Source organism: Alosa alosa, chromosome 1 (assembly GCF_017589495.1).
Source record: "Alosa alosa isolate M-15738 ecotype Scorff River chromosome 1, AALO_Geno_1.1, whole genome shotgun sequence".
Classification (NCBI taxonomy): domain Eukaryota; kingdom Metazoa; phylum Chordata; class Actinopteri; order Clupeiformes; family Clupeidae; genus Alosa; species Alosa alosa.
The window spans coordinates 445,357-463,221 of record NC_063189.1 but is presented as its reverse complement, the minus strand read 5'-3'; the positions used below and the strand labels follow the sequence as shown (position 1 = coordinate 463,221).

General features: G+C 42.3%; 2 protein-coding genes across 2 annotated transcripts in view; both read left to right on the top strand.

The window, feature by feature from the left end:
- Positions 1-427: 427 nt before the first annotated feature.
- On the top strand, positions 428-4,034 carry LOC125305081. The gene is made up of 2 exons (XM_048259694.1): positions 428-714; positions 2,667-4,034. Exons 1-2 carry the CDS (start codon positions 526-528, stop codon positions 3,084-3,086), a joined length of 609 nt encoding a protein of 202 aa, XP_048115651.1. The 5' UTR covers positions 428-525; the 3' UTR covers positions 3,087-4,034.
- Positions 4,035-8,970: 4,936 nt separating this feature from the next.
- Positions 8,971-17,865, top strand: part of itpk1b (inositol-tetrakisphosphate 1-kinase b) — a 70,581-nt gene continuing 61,686 nt past the window's right edge. Inside the window, 3 exon segments of the mRNA XM_048247254.1 lie at positions 8,971-9,294; positions 9,765-9,954; positions 15,131-15,155. Coding sequence (XP_048103211.1) covers positions 9,860-9,954; positions 15,131-15,155 — 120 coding nt within the window. The 5' untranslated portion in view covers positions 8,971-9,294; positions 9,765-9,859.

Below are 17,865 nucleotides of genomic sequence, written 5' to 3'. Positions count from 1 at the left end.
ATACCTGTTCATTAGTACTCGTCGCTCGACTTATCGTGACTAAATTCAAGATGGCGGCGAAGGGTAAACTTCCTGAAGGTACTGTCTGTATAAATCGTCTTGTAAATAATCTACCAGTGCTTTTTCAAAGTTCTCAATGTCTCGTTTTAAATGTCAGGGCCCTCGGAAGTCTACCAATGAAGTGTGGAGCTACTTTGAGCCTCGTAAATGGTGTAAAACAGTGATTTATTTGCATGGGTAGGCCGATGCCCGAGGCCCCCCTTTGAAAACCTGTTGGTAGCATCGGCTAGATGAGCCGAGATGAGCAATGAGACATACGTTCACACTCGGTATCATGTTTCAACACACTTTAGGTCAATATCAAACCAGAATTCTCCTTTAAGTAAGCTTAGGTAATAATTCTGTGTTTGTTCTGTTTTTTTGGTTGATTACCATCAGACAGGGGAACCAACCAGGCAATCAAGACCAGCCCCTTGTGAGATTAGTGACATCGAAGTCCTGCCTTCACTTTCTAATGATTGTTTAATGCTTGCGTCAAATGAACATGGAGACCAGTGCAGTTATGAGGTGGATTCCCCAATTGCCCTTGCCATCCATGCGTCTCTCGAAGACTTTGAAGCACAGTTTGGAGGTGTTTGTGCTGGTGATGATGGAGATGCTGGTGATGAAGACTCCACCCTTCCTTGGAATCATTGTGACCTCAACAGTATGCAGGTATAGTGTTGAACAAAGTTATTGCTAATGGTGATGAAACATTTTAATTGTCCCTATTGAGTGATTGAGTAGTTACTTACCAAAAGTAGCCGTATAATAAGCGCTGCGCGTCAGGGTCAGGCTTTGCCTCGTTCATTAATACCGTTTAACAGGACACCTCGGCGGACATTATCACTTACTTAATAGCCACCTACCTGCCAATCAGAAATTAGTATTTCTTCTCTCTTGGTCAGGGGTAGGCAACCTCTAAAAAATGGTAGGCTTTCTCTAAAAATGGAAGTTATAAAATATTTCTAACAATTTCATATAGTCGTTAAGCTTCAAGCTGTCCCAACACATTAACATTTAGTGAAAATATTATACTGTACAATGCAGAGTATGCTATATGCCTGAGGCTAATAAAGATAGAGATGTTTAAACTGATTTCTTATAAAGGGTTCCGCTATATTTGCGGCCCCAGACAAATTTATTTTTATTTCTGGTCAAAATAATGGCCCTTTCAATAGAAAAGGTTGCCGACCCCTGCTCTTGGTGATAATCATCATTTTTTCTATATGATAAATTGTTGTATTTGCTGTATGATAAACTGGATTGTCAGTCATTAATTATGACCGCCGCGCAGCGAAGCGGTCATATAGGTTTAGTCAAAAATTTTTTAATTTTTTTTATTTTTCGCATGTCCAAATTTCCGTCAAGGATTCCCGGGACACTGTAAGACCGGGGTACACGAAACTTGGTGGGCATGTAACCCCACATGGATAGCATGGAACCTCCTTTTTTCGTTTTGATCTGTAGCCCCCCCGCTGGACTGGACCCCCCGAAAGGAGGGTAGGGCAGACACAGTTTTCTGTGAATATCTCGAGAACCATAGGGTTTAGGAGGACCTTTTTTTTTTTGTATGTTGATCTCAAAGGGCCATGTCAACCCATTCCATAACCGCTCATTTCATGGATAGCACCACCTAGTTAAAAATTAAAAAGCAAAACATTAGGTGTTTTCATCACAATATCTCTGGCTGACATGGTCAAAACTGCACGAAATTGAGTAGTGTAGGATCATTATGACACCCTCCGAATGCATGCCAAGTTTTGTGGACTTTCATTCATGGGGGACCTTACAATAAACTAATTTATGTGTACATTTAGTGACCGTACACCAACAAGGATTCCCGGCACACTGAAAGACCGGGGTACACGAAACTTGGTGGGCATGTAACCCCACATAGATAGCATGGAACCGTCGCTTTTCGTTTTGATCTGTAGCCCCCCCCGCTGGACTGGACCCCCCGAAAGGAGGGTAGGGCAGACACAGTTTTCTGTGAATATCTTGAGAACCGTAGGGCCTAGGATGACCAATTTGTTGCGTATGTTTGCCTCCAGGGGTCATGCAAACCCATTCCATATGCACACATGTGCATAAACAGATACACACGCACACACATACATTCACAGTAATCCTACGTATGACACATACTCACACAGTAGACATATATCAAATGCATGCACATGCACACACACAGGCACATAAACAGGCAAACACACAAGCACATGCACGCACACACACCCACCCACACACACATAAACATAAACATGTACACGCACACATGCACACAATTCAAGAATTTCTCAGAATTATGAACAGGCAAGATGGGGGTGGGGTTGTATAAAATGTATATTACATGTAAAATCTATGAACTAATCATGTTTTGGTACTTGTTGTCTAGCAGATACCAGTGAGAATTGAGTGTGCATAATGCAATTCAGTGAGACAGTTAGAATCATATATGCCTTTCAGCGTGACTTATTTTTGTGGAAAACATGTGCTGGACTGGGCGGCGGTCATATTTTGTACCGCTCTGCGGTACATCTAGTTAATTTTCTGTCAGTAATCTAACTTATTTAATAAATCAATAATCTCATCTAATTGTTTTTTGTTTGTTTTTTAAATTGCAGCATTCTACATTTAACGATGAACCTGCATCATCAAACAGTCTTACAGCATCACCAGATCAGTCTGAAAAAGCAGTCCTGTATGTGGAATTAAGGCGAGTAAACATAGTTCATGATGTCCTTAATGTCTTCATGGATCCAAGAGTACTGAATGTTAATCTGAAAAAGGAGTTAATAAATGAGAAAGCTGTGGACAGCGATGGTGTGTCAAGAGAGGTGTATTCCGCCTTCTGGGAACACTTCTTGGAACAGTGTGAGGGGGAAGAAGAGAGAGTTCCCAGACTACGACCAGACTATTCTGAGAAGGAATGGAAAGCAGTTAGTAGAGTCTGGTTGAAAGGATACTTGGACCACGGCATCATGCCTATCACTGTCACCAGCTTTTGTTCTTGCCTGCTGCCAAGGAGTCAGCTCAGTGGATGAAGAACTCTTGATGACGTCCTTTGCCAGATTCCTGTCAGTGACTGAGAGACTATCCATTGAAAAAGCAATGCAGGGCAGCATGGATGAGAGTGATGAGGAGGAATTACTCGACCTCTTCTCACGAATGGGCGCACACTGCCTGCCCTGTAAAGAGAACCTAAAGGCTACCATTGTAACAATGGCACACAAAGCTCTTCTTCAAGAGCCGAAATTTATAATTGATTGTTTTCTGTCCAGTATTCACACTGCTTTGCCAACTCCCATAACCAAAGGCCGCCTAATGGAACTCTATGAGTCTAAGAGACCAACCAACAGGAAAGTGGCACAGATGATTAAACCGTCAAATGAAAGCTTAAGTACACAGGAGCAGGCAGCCCTCAACCACCTACTACGATATGTCAGAAGCATTGACCAAAAGAAGCTAGACCTTTTTGCACTTCTGCACAGGGTCCACTGTGCTGTGAAAAGACAAAATTGAAGTAACTTTTAATAAATTGTGTGGTTTAAGTCGCAGGCCTGTTGCACACACTTGTGGAGCAGTACTTGAATTACCATGCACCTACAGCACATACCCCAAATTCTGAACAGAATTTGACTGTGTATTGTCTGGTGATTGTTTCACAATGGATATTGTGTAGACTCTAAAAAGTGAACCTTAAAAAGAAGTTGAAACATGAGATATCTGTTGACAATCAAATGTTTGTTGTTGGCTGTTGTAATGGATGTAATAAATGTGACACTTTTACTTATTTGTTATTAAGCATCAATGTTTGTTATGTAATGTACTGACACATGAGTTTTTGCAGATTTGCATTTAGCAGTTAAATACACTACACACTGATGCTGTTCATGAATGTTTGGAAAGTGATTATTAAGATACATGTTTGTTATGTTATATTTATGTTATGCCTTTTCAGGGAAGCTGTTATTACTGTACAATACTGCAGAATATAGCACATTCACCTGTTTCACATTTTAATGGCAAATACCAATGGCTGTTTTTGTTGAAGCCTCACATGGGAAACACTCAAAATGTCCAAGTAAATGAAAATTACAATTTCTTCATTCATGTCATATGCTTCATTTCTTTGCTGTGCTTCTGTCAATATTTCCCTGTTCATGACTGATGTGAGGGCAAAGCAAAACATCCTACAGTACATTACCAAGATTCATAATACACATAACAGATGAATTAACAGCGTCAGTAGGCTATCATTTATCATTTACACGCTGACTTAAGAAAGTTGATGTGTTTCGTGTAGATAGAATTAGAGAGTGGACCTGATTTCATTTCTCAAGTGCAGATACAAATCCAATGCTTGATAAGCATCAGCCGGAAGATGCAGTTGGGATTCAACCATAAGGAAGTTGCAGATGTTGTAGATGTCTGTGTCACATGGCACTATTGGTCGAAATGTGCAGCTACTCTGACAAAGCTGTAAATCGGCTATTTCCACTGGGGAAATGCAGTCATCAGTTCTGTGGAGTTCAGGGAACATGTACATGACTCTGGGTTGACCACTGGGCACTCTGTCATTCTTTGATGGTCTGATGACATGGGAATCCCACACACGAGTTGTCTCATCTAATTCATCCTGGAAAAAAGTTTATTGGGAATAAATAAAAAAAAAAGTAATTTTTGCAATTTGTTATTGTCATGGTTTTTTTTTTAATTTAGGGCCTAACAAATAACAAAAACTACCATACAATGTATCGCTATTCTTTATGTTGGAGCGCCATCTACTGGACGACTAGTAAATCACACTAGAACAATTCCTGCACATCTTAGCCTTAACAGTTTAACACCAACTTCTGTCACTAATACTTAGGTTCAGGGGCGTCACTAGACCTTATTCACTGGGGCACGTGCCTTAGTAAAAGTCTCCAGTGCCCCAGTACAATTCTAGCGCGGCTCTAGCTGGAAACGACATTCATGAGCGCATCTCCATGCCTGCTTTAATCATGGCTCGAGCCTGTCACTTACCAGCCAATAAAAAATGATAAGGAATAAAGAAAGGGGCCATAATAGCCAATCAGGAAATAGCACCTCTGTAGCTGGGTAAGATTGAACGCAACAACCAATGAAAATCGTTCACATGATTCTTCCGAGTGTTTCGTTGTACTGCACACACATACACTGTGGAATCCGTTGGAGCTCGTTACATCACTTTGAGCAGAGTAAGTCGTCCCCTGTTTAATGTTACAACAAATTCACAACTTGATTGACAGAAAAAATGACAAGTTGATCGCTGTTAGAGAGTGTTGCCCACATAACTAGCATCTGTTTTTCAATGCTTAGCGTCATTGTAGCCTAAATTTAGCAACAGTTTACCAGCTTGTGCTCTCTCCCTCACACACACACACCATGCTACAGTAGGCTGCATGCAGACATGCGGACAATTAATAATGATTTATACCTACTGTAGAGAGAGTCCTGTACTGTAAAACTAAACATAGCCTTCTGATAAACTATTCAGAGATGGACATCAGAAATGTTTTCCTGAACAGAGGGAGAGGAACAGGAACAGTGAGGAGAGATGAGGAGGAAGAGGGAGGTATGACAATTTTGCCCACATTAACGGTAACATTAACATTTATGCTGGTAATAGCCAGTGCTGTGATTTGATTAATAGTTTAATGGCAAACTTAAATAAGTTTACTGCATTTGCAAATGTAGCCTAAGAATCAGAATAGCCATCTGTGTAGATTATTATAGGCTACATTTGCAAATTATCACCAAAAGTCAGTATGAAGGCTTTAGTAGGCTATTTAAGCTACAAAGAACTGCAGTATTGCCAGGATGTCTATAGGGCCCTTGCCTGGGAGGGAAGTATATCTCAATTTTGACTAAAAATAAACTTCCCTTGTGTTAGTAGGAAAGCCTATTAAATTCATGCAGCGAGTATGTATCAAGTCAAGTCAAGTCAAGTCAAGTCGGCTTTTATTGTCAATTTCTTTACATGCACTGGTCATACAAAGAATTTAAATTTCGTTTCTTACTTTCCCATGCAGACATAGACATACTTTAAATACAGACATAGACATACTATAGACATAGCCATAGACAATAAACATTAAATTAAAGTGCAAGACTGAAATATAGAACATGTATGTATCAAAATAGAAATATAGGACATATATATATATATATATATAAAAATAGAGGTAGTTGTGTTGTATATTTATATAGTCTTAACAGTTACATGAAGTTTAAACTTGTGCTTGTGTGACCTGTATATTTACATTGATATGCAGTATGCAGTAATTTCAAGTATATCAGGCTTGATGTGAAGCAGCAACACGTTAGGGCTTGCCAGTCACAGTGCAGTTCCACAGGGCGGTGTTGGGGGTTAGGGTAGACAGGATCCTAGTTTCCTAGGTTCCTGGCTGGCTGGTGGGTGGGGGGGGGGCTGTCAGTGATGGGAGAGTGGGTAGAGTGTTCAGCATCCTGATTGCTTGGTGGATGAAGCTACTTGCCAGTCTGGTGGTGCGGGTATAGGCCTCCTTATGCCTATGTGTTTGGATGTTGCTGGATAGTGGCTGCTACAACAATTGAGGGAGAGAGTGCTGGAGGAGGAGAAGGAGGAGAAGAAGAAGGTCAAAGAGAGGGAGAAGAGAGGGGAGAAAGAGCACAGGCTGGGCAGTCCAGTACCAGGCAGGGGGAGGAGAGAGACAGGCAAGAAACGGATGAGAACATGATGGGGGCTAGACGTAAAACTATTCAGAGTATGGAGGAGGATGTCTGTGACCTAGGGGAGATATGTGATGGTCCAAATCAGGCTAGCCATTTATTTCATAGCCTTTCATCATGCGCGCACAGTTAATTTTTTTGTTTTTTAATGTATTGGGAGTTGGGGGCCTGTGCCCCAGCAAAGCTCTAGGTCTAGAATCGCCCCTGCTTAGGTTATCACAAAACTGATTAGTATGCAGAATGTCGTAGGTTACACAACATCCAGACACAGGAACAAATGATCTGCTCTTGCCAATAGCATGAATTTATCCATCTAATTTGTTTCAGCAGTCATAGGCAACATCACATTCATTTTACACATTCGCCGTGTGTTAGGCCTACTGTTTGTCCAAGACCTTGGACAACGTTGGTTCGTTTGTGACAACCTATGTTTACAGTAACAATGTAGGTGTGTAACAAATAACAATGCAGCCTAATCAACAGTGAGTGTAGGCTATGTGTAGCTTACCTGGATGATGCCCATGAAGCAGAATTGAATTAGACCTCTGTCCAAATACGCACCGTCGAACAAACCACGGTCCTTCAGATCAGCAAACAGACAGATGTAAAACTCCATTGATTCTCTCCTGAGGAAGCCCCACCAACTTTCTATCCTCTGATTGGCCGTGCTTGCCCCTTCATAGCTGTCAATAGCAGAGCCATCGTGAATGTTGCAACGGAGAAAGCGCTGACAGTCTCTCAGTGCCTCGGTCGCCTCGGACAATCCTTGGACAACCACCCAACCTTTCCACTGCCTCCATGTAGTAGCCACCAATAAGTTTTGGATCACTGCTTGTGGTAAATGCATTCATCCAGATGATTTTCCGCGAAAATCCGTCGATACAGCCGTTTATACAGATGCCAAAAGGCTTCAATTTGTCATAAGAGTCTAAGTGCCAAATGTAATTAGGCCCTTTAGCAAAGTAGTTTCGGCGATGAAGCCGTCTCCTCACTCTGAGTTCAACACCTCTTGGATCTAGTTATCGTAAAATTAGTCGAACATCCTCTTTCCTCATGTTTAATCCATTCTCCTTGCATTTTGTGTACATCCACCTATATCCGTGGAGCTGGCCAGATGTTTGTAGCTGTTCATGAATGAAAGTAATGGCCTGATTCAAATCGCTGTATCCCTTGCGCCGGAACAGATTACAAGACTTTAAAATCCGTTTTAAATGTCGTATCGAAACCATATAATGGTGACGACTTGCAAGCAAAGCAGCAATGTCCTTATAATGAAGACCTAGATTAAAATATAGCACAACTAATTCCTGTACTGTAGTCATTTCTCTAGCTGTGACTGTCTCCAGTATGGACCAGGCTACATCAATATGGCTTTCATGTGCCCACACGAAACTTTCATGTGCGCACGCAAAAGTTTCAAGTGTGCACCTGAAACTTTTACGTGAGCACATGAAAGTTTCACGTGAGCACATGAAACTAAACTTTTAAAAAAAATTCTGCACATGAAAGTTTCACGTGAGCACATGAAAGTTTTGCGTGAGCACATGAAAGTTTCACGTGAGCACATGAAACTAAACTTTAGATTTTTTTTTGCTCATGTCCCCTTAGGGGCTCCGTACACCATGCATCATGCTAAATAAAGATCACATCAGTAATGCATCAGTAATGCATCATGCTAAATAAAGATCACATCAGTAATGCATCAGAGAAATGACAAAATCCACAACGAGGACGTAGAAGCGACTGCGGAGCAGTCTTCTGACTATTTTTAATAAACAAATGCAATTTCTTTGTGAAGTGGAATGACAGGCATAACTAATAACAAATGCAATTTCTTTGTGAAGTGGAATAACAGGCATAACTAATAACAAGTGCATCCACAACATGTCACTATAGTAGCGTCTCGTGCAGAGCCCTGTAGTCAACAACTCAAATACACCATAACTTGTGTCTTAGAGCTGTGGCCAGCAGTAAAGTTTAGAGGTCATGCTCCGAATGGCGGGGTCTACATGTACATTTAGTAGCCTATATGTGTCGGAGGACTTTGTGGGTTTCTGGGGTGGTCAATGGTGAAGAGGTTTAAGTGACCAAACGTTCTAGCTGCCCCTTTAAGGGACGGTTCTCCTGTCTGCTTCCCTCTGTTGGTCATGCGAGGCATCGCAGGTTTTCATTGAATTCAGGGCGAGTAGTGTGTATGAATGTGTAAGTGTGTGTGTGTGTGTGAGAGAGAGGGAGAGGAGCTGTGTGATCCATTTGGCTGCGCGCTGCCGACCCGTGTCATGGTAGTGGCGGGCACATACATTGCCCTTCGAACGTTAGGGTGTGATCGTGCCCACATCGATTCGAATACCTCATTGGGATTAAAAACATCTCCGGGTGACTGCGCGCTTTTGATCGGTTCCTTCTGAATCTGTGGTTAAGATCACTGGGAAACGTTAGTGGACGGCTTTCAAGCTAGCTAGCTCGGTTGCTACCCCGACGAAAACAGCGATTATCTTGTCGGAAATGCACTAACTGGTAAGGCTGTTTGTTTCATTCATCACACTGTGCAAACGGTTGTTAACGGTATGCGATCGTAGATGTTTTCCTGTGGGGCAGGTTTCACCCTCTTCAAACCCATGAAGATGTCTAACCGAGGGCTATAACGTATGTTAGCTAGCTTGCTGCGTCTAGGAACATTAGTGAATATTATGGCGCATTTGAGCCTTTTTAGACTCTTGAGTTATCTCAGATTGCTCCGGGATCGCAAGAAAAACATGAAAGGGACTGGTCCATTACTAGCCATTGGGCACGTAACGTTGGAGTCCATTTCAACCCAATAACAGTAGCAGCTAATTGCTTAACGTTAATTGCAAGAGGAACTCGGTTATGTTAAGCATCAGTCATTTTAAGTAACGTTAGCTGGACCCTGCCTGTCTCTCCGGAGGACCAGTACGGATGGACATCGCGGCCGACCCTAACATGTCTCGCTCTCTCTCTCTCGACAGGGTTGTGTGAGTAAGTTCACTTGTTTCCTGTTTTCGCCGGAGAGTCCGGTTGCGCGAGTCTGTCATATCTGGAGGAGGGCCGCGAGGATCAGGAGATGCAGACCTTCCTCCGCGGCCGGCGCGTGGGCTTCTGGCTCAGCGAGAAAAAGATGAAGAAGCTGAATTTTCTGGCCTTCGCCGACATGTGCAGGTGAGGCCCACGGACGGGCACGAGGCCTCTCCGCTTCCGCAGGTTCAGCAGAGCTGGCAACACGTCGGCCGCGATTAACTAGCTGGTGCGGGCAAGGCTGTTGTTACGCTGCTATTACCGTGTATTCCCGGGGAAGGAGGGTGCCTGACAGCGGTATGACTTATTTATTATTTAGGGTTTTGGTGTACATGCACGTGGTATAACAGGTCGCTGTTACGGAATAAGTAAAATGAGGGAAAATGATGTCTGTGCGCGGTGTCTTACACACGCCTCGCATTCAGCAGAAGAACATTTTGTATCACAGCTGCAGCAGCACGTGAAACGGATTCTTGATCTCTTGAGCGCGTTCTATTGTCAAATACATTCAGAGCAGCACGAGGACCTGTCAAAACATGAAGCACTGCGCGTGAGAAGAGCCGGAACCGCCTCCAGCAGCGCGGATGAAAACCAGAAAGCTGAGAGAGGGAGGGCGAGACAGAAAGAGGATGTTGAAGACAGTGTCACTGAAATATAAACTCAGAATTTAGACTGTCATCTGACATTATGGAGTGTGAAGGGGGATGTGTGTGTGTGTGTGTGTGTGCCTGATGTGTGTTGACTGTTGAGTGTGAGTCCGTGTTCAGCACTCGTGTTCTGCTTGTGGTGGAAAGGGAATCACAACACTGACACACACACACACACACGTATACACACGTAGACACACACACACATGTGCGCACACACACACGCACGCACGCACACACACACACACACACACACACACACGTAGACATTTTAGTTCTTTATTTGGATTGACATGTAGGATCATTCCATGATGTGCCCGTTAGGGTGCTTACCATTAAGCATATTATGACGAACGCTCGTATTTCCATCATACATAACAACACTCCATAACACTCCACATAACATAACAACACTCCATAACAACACTCCATATAACATAACTACACTCCATAACTACACTCCATAACTACACTCCATAACTACACTCCATAAAACATAACAACACTCCATATAACATAACTACACTCCATATAACATAACAACACTCCATAACAACACTCCATATAACAACAACACTCCATATAACATAACAACACTCCACAACAACACTCCATAACAACACTCCATATAACATAACAACACTCCATAACAACACACTTTACATTTCTCCTCATATAACATCACTCCTTACATTTGTCTACGATTTCCACAGCAGTCCGAAAAATTGGAAGTTATGCAAAATTACGCAACGACACGCCCATTTCAAGTCATCTGACGAGAAGCGATCTCGTACAAGCCAGAGGACCACCAAGTTTGGCGGAGAGTTCTTACGACTTGAAAACAAAGATGGCTGCGCCCTGTGTTTGTAGCTATTTTACTCCTCTTTTGCTGCTTAGCAAATGTAGATGTCCATTCCAATTACTCATACACATTCCAATGCCTCACAGGTATGTGTTACGTTGTCTTGTTGTTCGTGGAATATCGTGGAATATGTTTTTTATCTGTTGGTGTTGGTAAAAGTGGCTAGCAATGTTGCTGTATTGCTAAAAACAAACGCTAGACAATGCTACGTTACTCGATTGATTGGTCTTTCTTACGAGGAAGTGACGTTATTTCACAAGTTACGGGTTGTCACAAGCCATCAGCATAGACAGCGGAATCACAGCATTAGTGTTTCTTAGTACTGTGGGCCAGTCCTTTTTTTGCCTCCTTGCCACACACACACACACACACACACACACTCTTCTGTAGTGACTCTCTGTGTGTGTGCTTGGCTGAGATGTTCTTCTTGGCAGTTTACTTTAGTGTATGCTTATGTAATGTTTGTCAATCAGAGTGTGTGTGTGTGTGTGTGTGCAAGCAACACATATGTGTCTATACCAGTAATGTGTATGTGTATCTGTGGTATACAAACATAAAATGTGATTAATGTGTGTCTATGTGTGTGTGTGTGTGTGTGAGAGAGAGTGAGAGATGGGATATTATGTAATAGGTTGAATATAAAAGTGGGGCAGATAGCATTGCATGTGCTCATCTCTCTCTCCCTCCCTCCCTCTCTTTTTAGCTTCTTGTCTGCCGGTGTGTCTCCATGTCTGTCTCTCTCCATGCCTATCTGTGTGTCTGCCTCTCCTCTCTGTCTGTCTCTCTCCATGCCTATCTGTCTCTCTCTCTGTCTGTCTCTCTCCATGCCTATCTGTCTCTCTCTCTGTCTGTCTCTCTCCATGCCTATGTGTGTGTCTGTCTCTCTCTCTGTCTGTCTCTCTCCATGCCTATCTGTCTCTCTCTCTGTCTTCTCTGCACTTTTATTCTTGCTGAATTGGGAGTAGATGAGTAAATGTGTGTGTGTGTGAGTGTGTTTGTGTGAGTCTGTTTGTGTGTGTGTGTGAGTGTGTTTGTATGTGTGTGTGTGTGTGTGTGTGTGAGTGTGTGCCCTAGTTTATGTAGAACATAATAATAAGCATGTAAAGCTCTAGTTTTCCAAGTCTGGAAATTAAGTATGGGAAAAGTATGGAATTTTGGAATCAAAAATGTGTAGGAACCCTGGTGATATAACTGGTATATATAGTATGAAGGACAGAGTTATAATGACGATCTCAATACGGGTTAGTATGAAGGACAGAGTTATAATGACGATCTCAATACGGGGGTTAGTATGAAGGACAGAGTTATAATGACGATCTCAATACGGGTTAGTATGAAGGACAGAGTTATAATGACGATCTCAATACGGGTTAGTATGAAGGACAGAGTTATAATGACGATCTCAATACGGGTTAGTATGAAGGAGTTATAATGACGATCTCAATACAGTATGAAGGACATAGGAGGAGGGAGGATGCAAGCCTTAGGCAATATCAACGCCTTAGACTAAGTAGGGTTCCTGTAATATCAATGCCTTAGACTAAGTAGCGTTCCTGTAATATCAACGCCATAGACTAAGGGTACGTTCAGACTAAGCGTCTTTTTCTCAGCTGCCGGCGTTCGTTTTACATTATCTCTATGGAGTAGACCGTGTTTTCAAAAAAGTCGTCGGCTTTTTTAAAATGTGACTGCAACCGTCTTTTACTGCAGCTCAGAAGTTGAGAAATGTTCAACTTCTAGCGGAAAAACGCCATACGTCACGCTGTCTTATTTACAGATGACCAATCACAAGCTGATTACCGAGACCTGTGGTTTCCCATGACAAGCAAGTAAAAAATGGAGAAGGTGACAGAACACCGATCGAGAGACTCGTTTTAGTGTCTGAGCATAGCGAATTGTTTGACATGACTTCACAACTTTACCATAACATACCAAAAGCAATAGCCAACGTGAGTTTTCTCTTCCGCAACATTTTGTATCCACACGTAACGTTAGTCACTTTGTCTATAGCAAAAAGACGCTTCCGGCTGCTTTTTGGAACAATACGATGGCAGCTTTTTTTTCAAACTGAAAAAGCGGTCTGCACAACTTCTTGTGTCAGAAAAAGACATTTGTCTGAACATACCCTAAAGTAGGGTTCCTGTAGGGTTCCTGTAATGGCAACACCATAGACTAAGTAGGGTTCCTGTAATGGCAACACCATAGACTAAGTAGGGTTCCTGTAGGGTTCCTGTAATGGCAACACCATAGACTAAGTAGGGTTCCTGTAATGGCAACACCATAGACTAAGTAGGGTTCCTGTAATGGCAACGCCATAGACTAAGTAGGGTTCCTGTAGGGTTCCTGTAATGGCAACACCATAGACTAAGTAGGGTTCCTGTAGGGTTCCTGTAATGGCAACACCATAGACTAAGTAGGGTTCCTGTAGGGTTCCTGTAATGGCAACGCCATAGCTCCCTCATCTCTTCATGTTTTTCAAATAAGAGAGTTAAACCTCCCTCAGGTTTAACTCTCTTATTTATACAGCAACCCTACAGGAACCCTACAGGAACCCTACTTAGTCTATGGTGTTGCCATTACAGGAACCCTACAGGAACCCTACTTAGTCTATGGCGTTGCCATTACAGGAACCCTACAGGAACCCTACTTAGTCTTAGCCAGGATAAAAGTGTGCGTGTGTGTGTGTGAGTGTGTGTTTGGTAGAAATCTGAATGAGGCAGTTGAGGTGCACTAGTGTTGGTGCATTTCTAAACTCCACAGCTAGAGAGGAGTGGATGAATGCCAGAAGAACCGTTTTCCATAAATACACACACACACACACACACAGTGAAGTGGTTGTCATCCTTCTTTGGAAATGGAAACTCCCAGAAGAATGTCCCGTTGATGCATAGTGGTGTGTGTGTGTGTGTGTGTGTGTGTGTGAGAGACAGAACCAGAGAGCATGCACTCTGTTTTTGTGTTAGTGTGTGTGTGTGTGTGTGTGTGTGTGTGTGTGGTGTTAGAAAGGAGAGAGGGGTGTGTATGAAACAGCTAGAGAGAGAGTGTGTATAGTGTTTGCGTGTATGTGAGAGAATATAGAGGCGTGTGTCTATGTATGTGTCTGTGTGTGTGAGAGAGAGAGTGAGAGAATGTGTGTGTGAGAGAGAGTGTGTCTATGCATAGTGTGTGTGTGTGTGTGTGTGTGAGAGAGAGAGATAGAGCGAGAGAGACAGAGAGAAAGTGTACGTGTAGGTGTGTGTATGTGTGTGTGAGTAGGTATTTAAGAGAGAGTATGGAGAGGACACACACACACGCACACACACATACACGCACACACACACATATACACACATAGTTAGTTATGTCATATTGGTCAATGATGAGCATTAATAACGATCCTTTTTAGTATCCGTATTCTCACAAACACATACACACAAACACACACACACAACACACACACAAACACACACACACACACACACACGCACACACACAAACACATACACACACATGTATATACACATTTATATATTCATACATTTTGCAAAATCAATGTATAAGCCTGTTAATGCTTATACTTAACTGCTAATAGTTGGGAAATTACAGTAAATAGCAGTGTGTGATGAGCAGTGTGTGTGTGTGTGTGTATATATGTATGTTTGTGTGATGAGCAGTGTGTATGTATGTTTGTGTGATGAGCAGTGTTTGTGTGTCTGTGTATGTATGTTTGTGTGATGAGCAGTGTGTGTGTGTGTGTGTGTGTGTGTGTGTGTGCGTGCGTGCGTGTGTCAGGTGTCAGCAGGACTAACACTCTCTCTCTGTCTCTCTGCAGGAGGAGGGGCATTGAGCTGGTCCAGGTGAGTTCTTGGCTGTCTGCTGGAGAGAAGAACCACACAGAACCATAACTACACACACAGAACCCTTTAGAACAATACAGAACCATATGGAACCACTTAGAACGAACTGGAACCACACAGAAGCTCAAATCCTAAGAATCACACAGGACAACATAGATCTATATTGAATTACACAGAACCATATGGAACCACACAGAAGCGCAAACCCTTAGAACCACATAGAACATCATAAGAACCACATAGAACCACATATGCAGGGTTCCCGCGGGGTCAACATAAGGCGCAGACAAAACAGTTTCTCTGCACAGGGAAAAGACCCTCCCCCAAAAGGTGCATTCGGACAGAACAGTTCTAGGAACACAGTTCTACTAACTACTAACAGGAGAGGCTGCCCCTAGAACTACACAGTTCCTGCACTGCAAAAAATGAAATCTAACCCAGTGTTATTAATCTAGTGTTATTAATCTCACTACACAGTTCCTGGGTCTTTCACACACAGTAGGAACTCTAAGATGACTTCACACACATTAGAAGCCCGTTATTACAAGGACATAAAGTCATAAACGACATTGCTATTGAGTTGCTATTTAGTTACTAGCTACCGAAGTGTATTGACAAACTGGAAGCTCAAGGTATCAGAAAGCATAAAAAAGAATCAGCATTGCTAATAACATTTCTTCTCATCTGTCCAGAAGGCATTTGTTTGTGTGTGTGTGTGTGTCCAGAAGGCATTTGTTGCGTGACAGTAGTCAGTCTCTGCAGCCTTCTCTGGCAGTGTTTACGTTAAGCAAATGTAAACAAAAGTTTAATTATTTTTACAGAGATAATGTTAAATATAGCCGCAAGCGGCAATGGCGGGTCCGAGCACCTGCGGGCCGCAACCCGTGACATGTCGGAATCCAACAAAGCACCGACGTGGTGCGTTTGTGAAATGTACATATTTGATGCGTGTGCTATTTGCTTTTGTATTTTATTTTCTGCCACATTTACTCGCTTGGCCAGGTCGGGGCGTAATGCAAGGCAGGCCCATTTGGTGTCATCATAATCATAATATATTAACCTGAGAAATTTCAGACCATTCATTTTCAGCAAAGAACATTTCTGATACACTTTTTGGCCAGATGGTGGTGCTATGTTAGGCATTGAAATTACACATGTGAATATCATCACAATAATGATATCCAAAATGTTTGTAAACTTTCAGATCAATCACTTAAGGCATTGTCCATTTCTGGCACATTTCCTGCTTGACCAGGTGGTGGCGCTATGCCAGGCAGGCCCACTGGGTGTCTGGATATCATCATAATCATAATATCTATTAACCTGAAAAGTTTCAGACCATTTATTCAAAGCATAGAGCATTTCTGGCACATTTCCTGCTTGGCCAGATGGTGGCTTATGCTAGGCCTGTGAATTAGCGATGTGAATATGCTCACAATAATGATATCCAATATTTTATAAAGTTTCAGATCAATCACTTAAGGCATTTTCCATTTCTGGCACATTTCCTGCTTGGCCAGGTGGTGGCGCTATGCCAGGCAGGCCCATTGGGTGTCTGGATATCATAATAATCATGATATCCATTAACCTGAGAAGTTTCAGACCATTCATTCAATGCACTGTGATTTATGACACATTTCCTGTTTATGTGGTGAGATATTAAAATCATATAAAATATATTACAACATTCACAAATCCCTTCACAATTTAACATCAGCGACATCTTGGCATAATGTTTGCCAAATTTCAAATTAATCTGACAAACCGTCTAGGAGGAGTATGTTCAAATTGATTATGTGAAATCAGCATAATTGTCATTCTTTCTGTTGCCAGTTGGTGGCGCTATGCCAAACATGCATTATGGGCATGTGAATATTATCATTAACATGGTCTTCAATGACCTGTGAAATTTAAAACATTTCAAGCCATGCATGGTGAATTATGACACATTTATTGTTTATGTGGAAGGGCATTAAAATGAATAATTTTGCCATTTCGTCAAATTACAACATATCAAAAAAAGGCTTCACAATTTATAATCAGGAACATCTCGGCGTCATGTATACCAACTTTGACATGAATCGGATCAACCGTCTAGTAGGAGTACGTTAAAATTGATCATGTCCACAACGCACAAAATCTCAATTACCTCACTTCATGTGGGCGTGGCTAATGGCATGTTAATACAAAAGTTGTTTGTTTTTGGGAGTTACATACATCCACCAAATTTGGTGTGTGTATCTAAAACTACATGCCAACCACAAGTCACAGTGACATAAGGGGGCGCTATGGAGTTCCTGGGCAATGGCCGGTGCCAAGCTTTCATCCCTGTCTATTCACTGTATCACTTGATGTGTGTGCCAAATTTCATGCGTTTTCACCCATGGGAAGCACCTCTTTTGGCATCATGATTCATCACATATTTCATCACATATGCTGTCTGCACAAAAGTCTGCACAAAATCCCAAATATCTCACTTCCTGTTGGGCGTGGCTAATGCATTGTACATACGAAAGTTGCTGCTTTGTGTGACACATGATGTGTATGCTAAATTTCAAGACTTTTCGATTATGTTAACCACCTCAAAATATTTGCCAACCACGGGATCAGTCACCTAAGGGGGCGCTAGCGAGTCCCTGGGCCACGCCCGGGGTCAAGCTCTTGTACCTAACTGCGATGCGTGACACCGATGCGATGCGTGACAAGAGTT

Coding starts and splice junctions, on each gene's coding strand:
- LOC125305081 (XM_048259694.1), top strand. CDS start 526: ATGCTTGCGTCAAATGAACATGGAGACCAGTGCAGTTATGAGGTGGAT. Junction 715..2,666: donor GTGACCTCAACAGTATGCAG/GTATAGTGTTGA, acceptor TTTAAATTGCAG/CATTCTACATTTAACGATGA.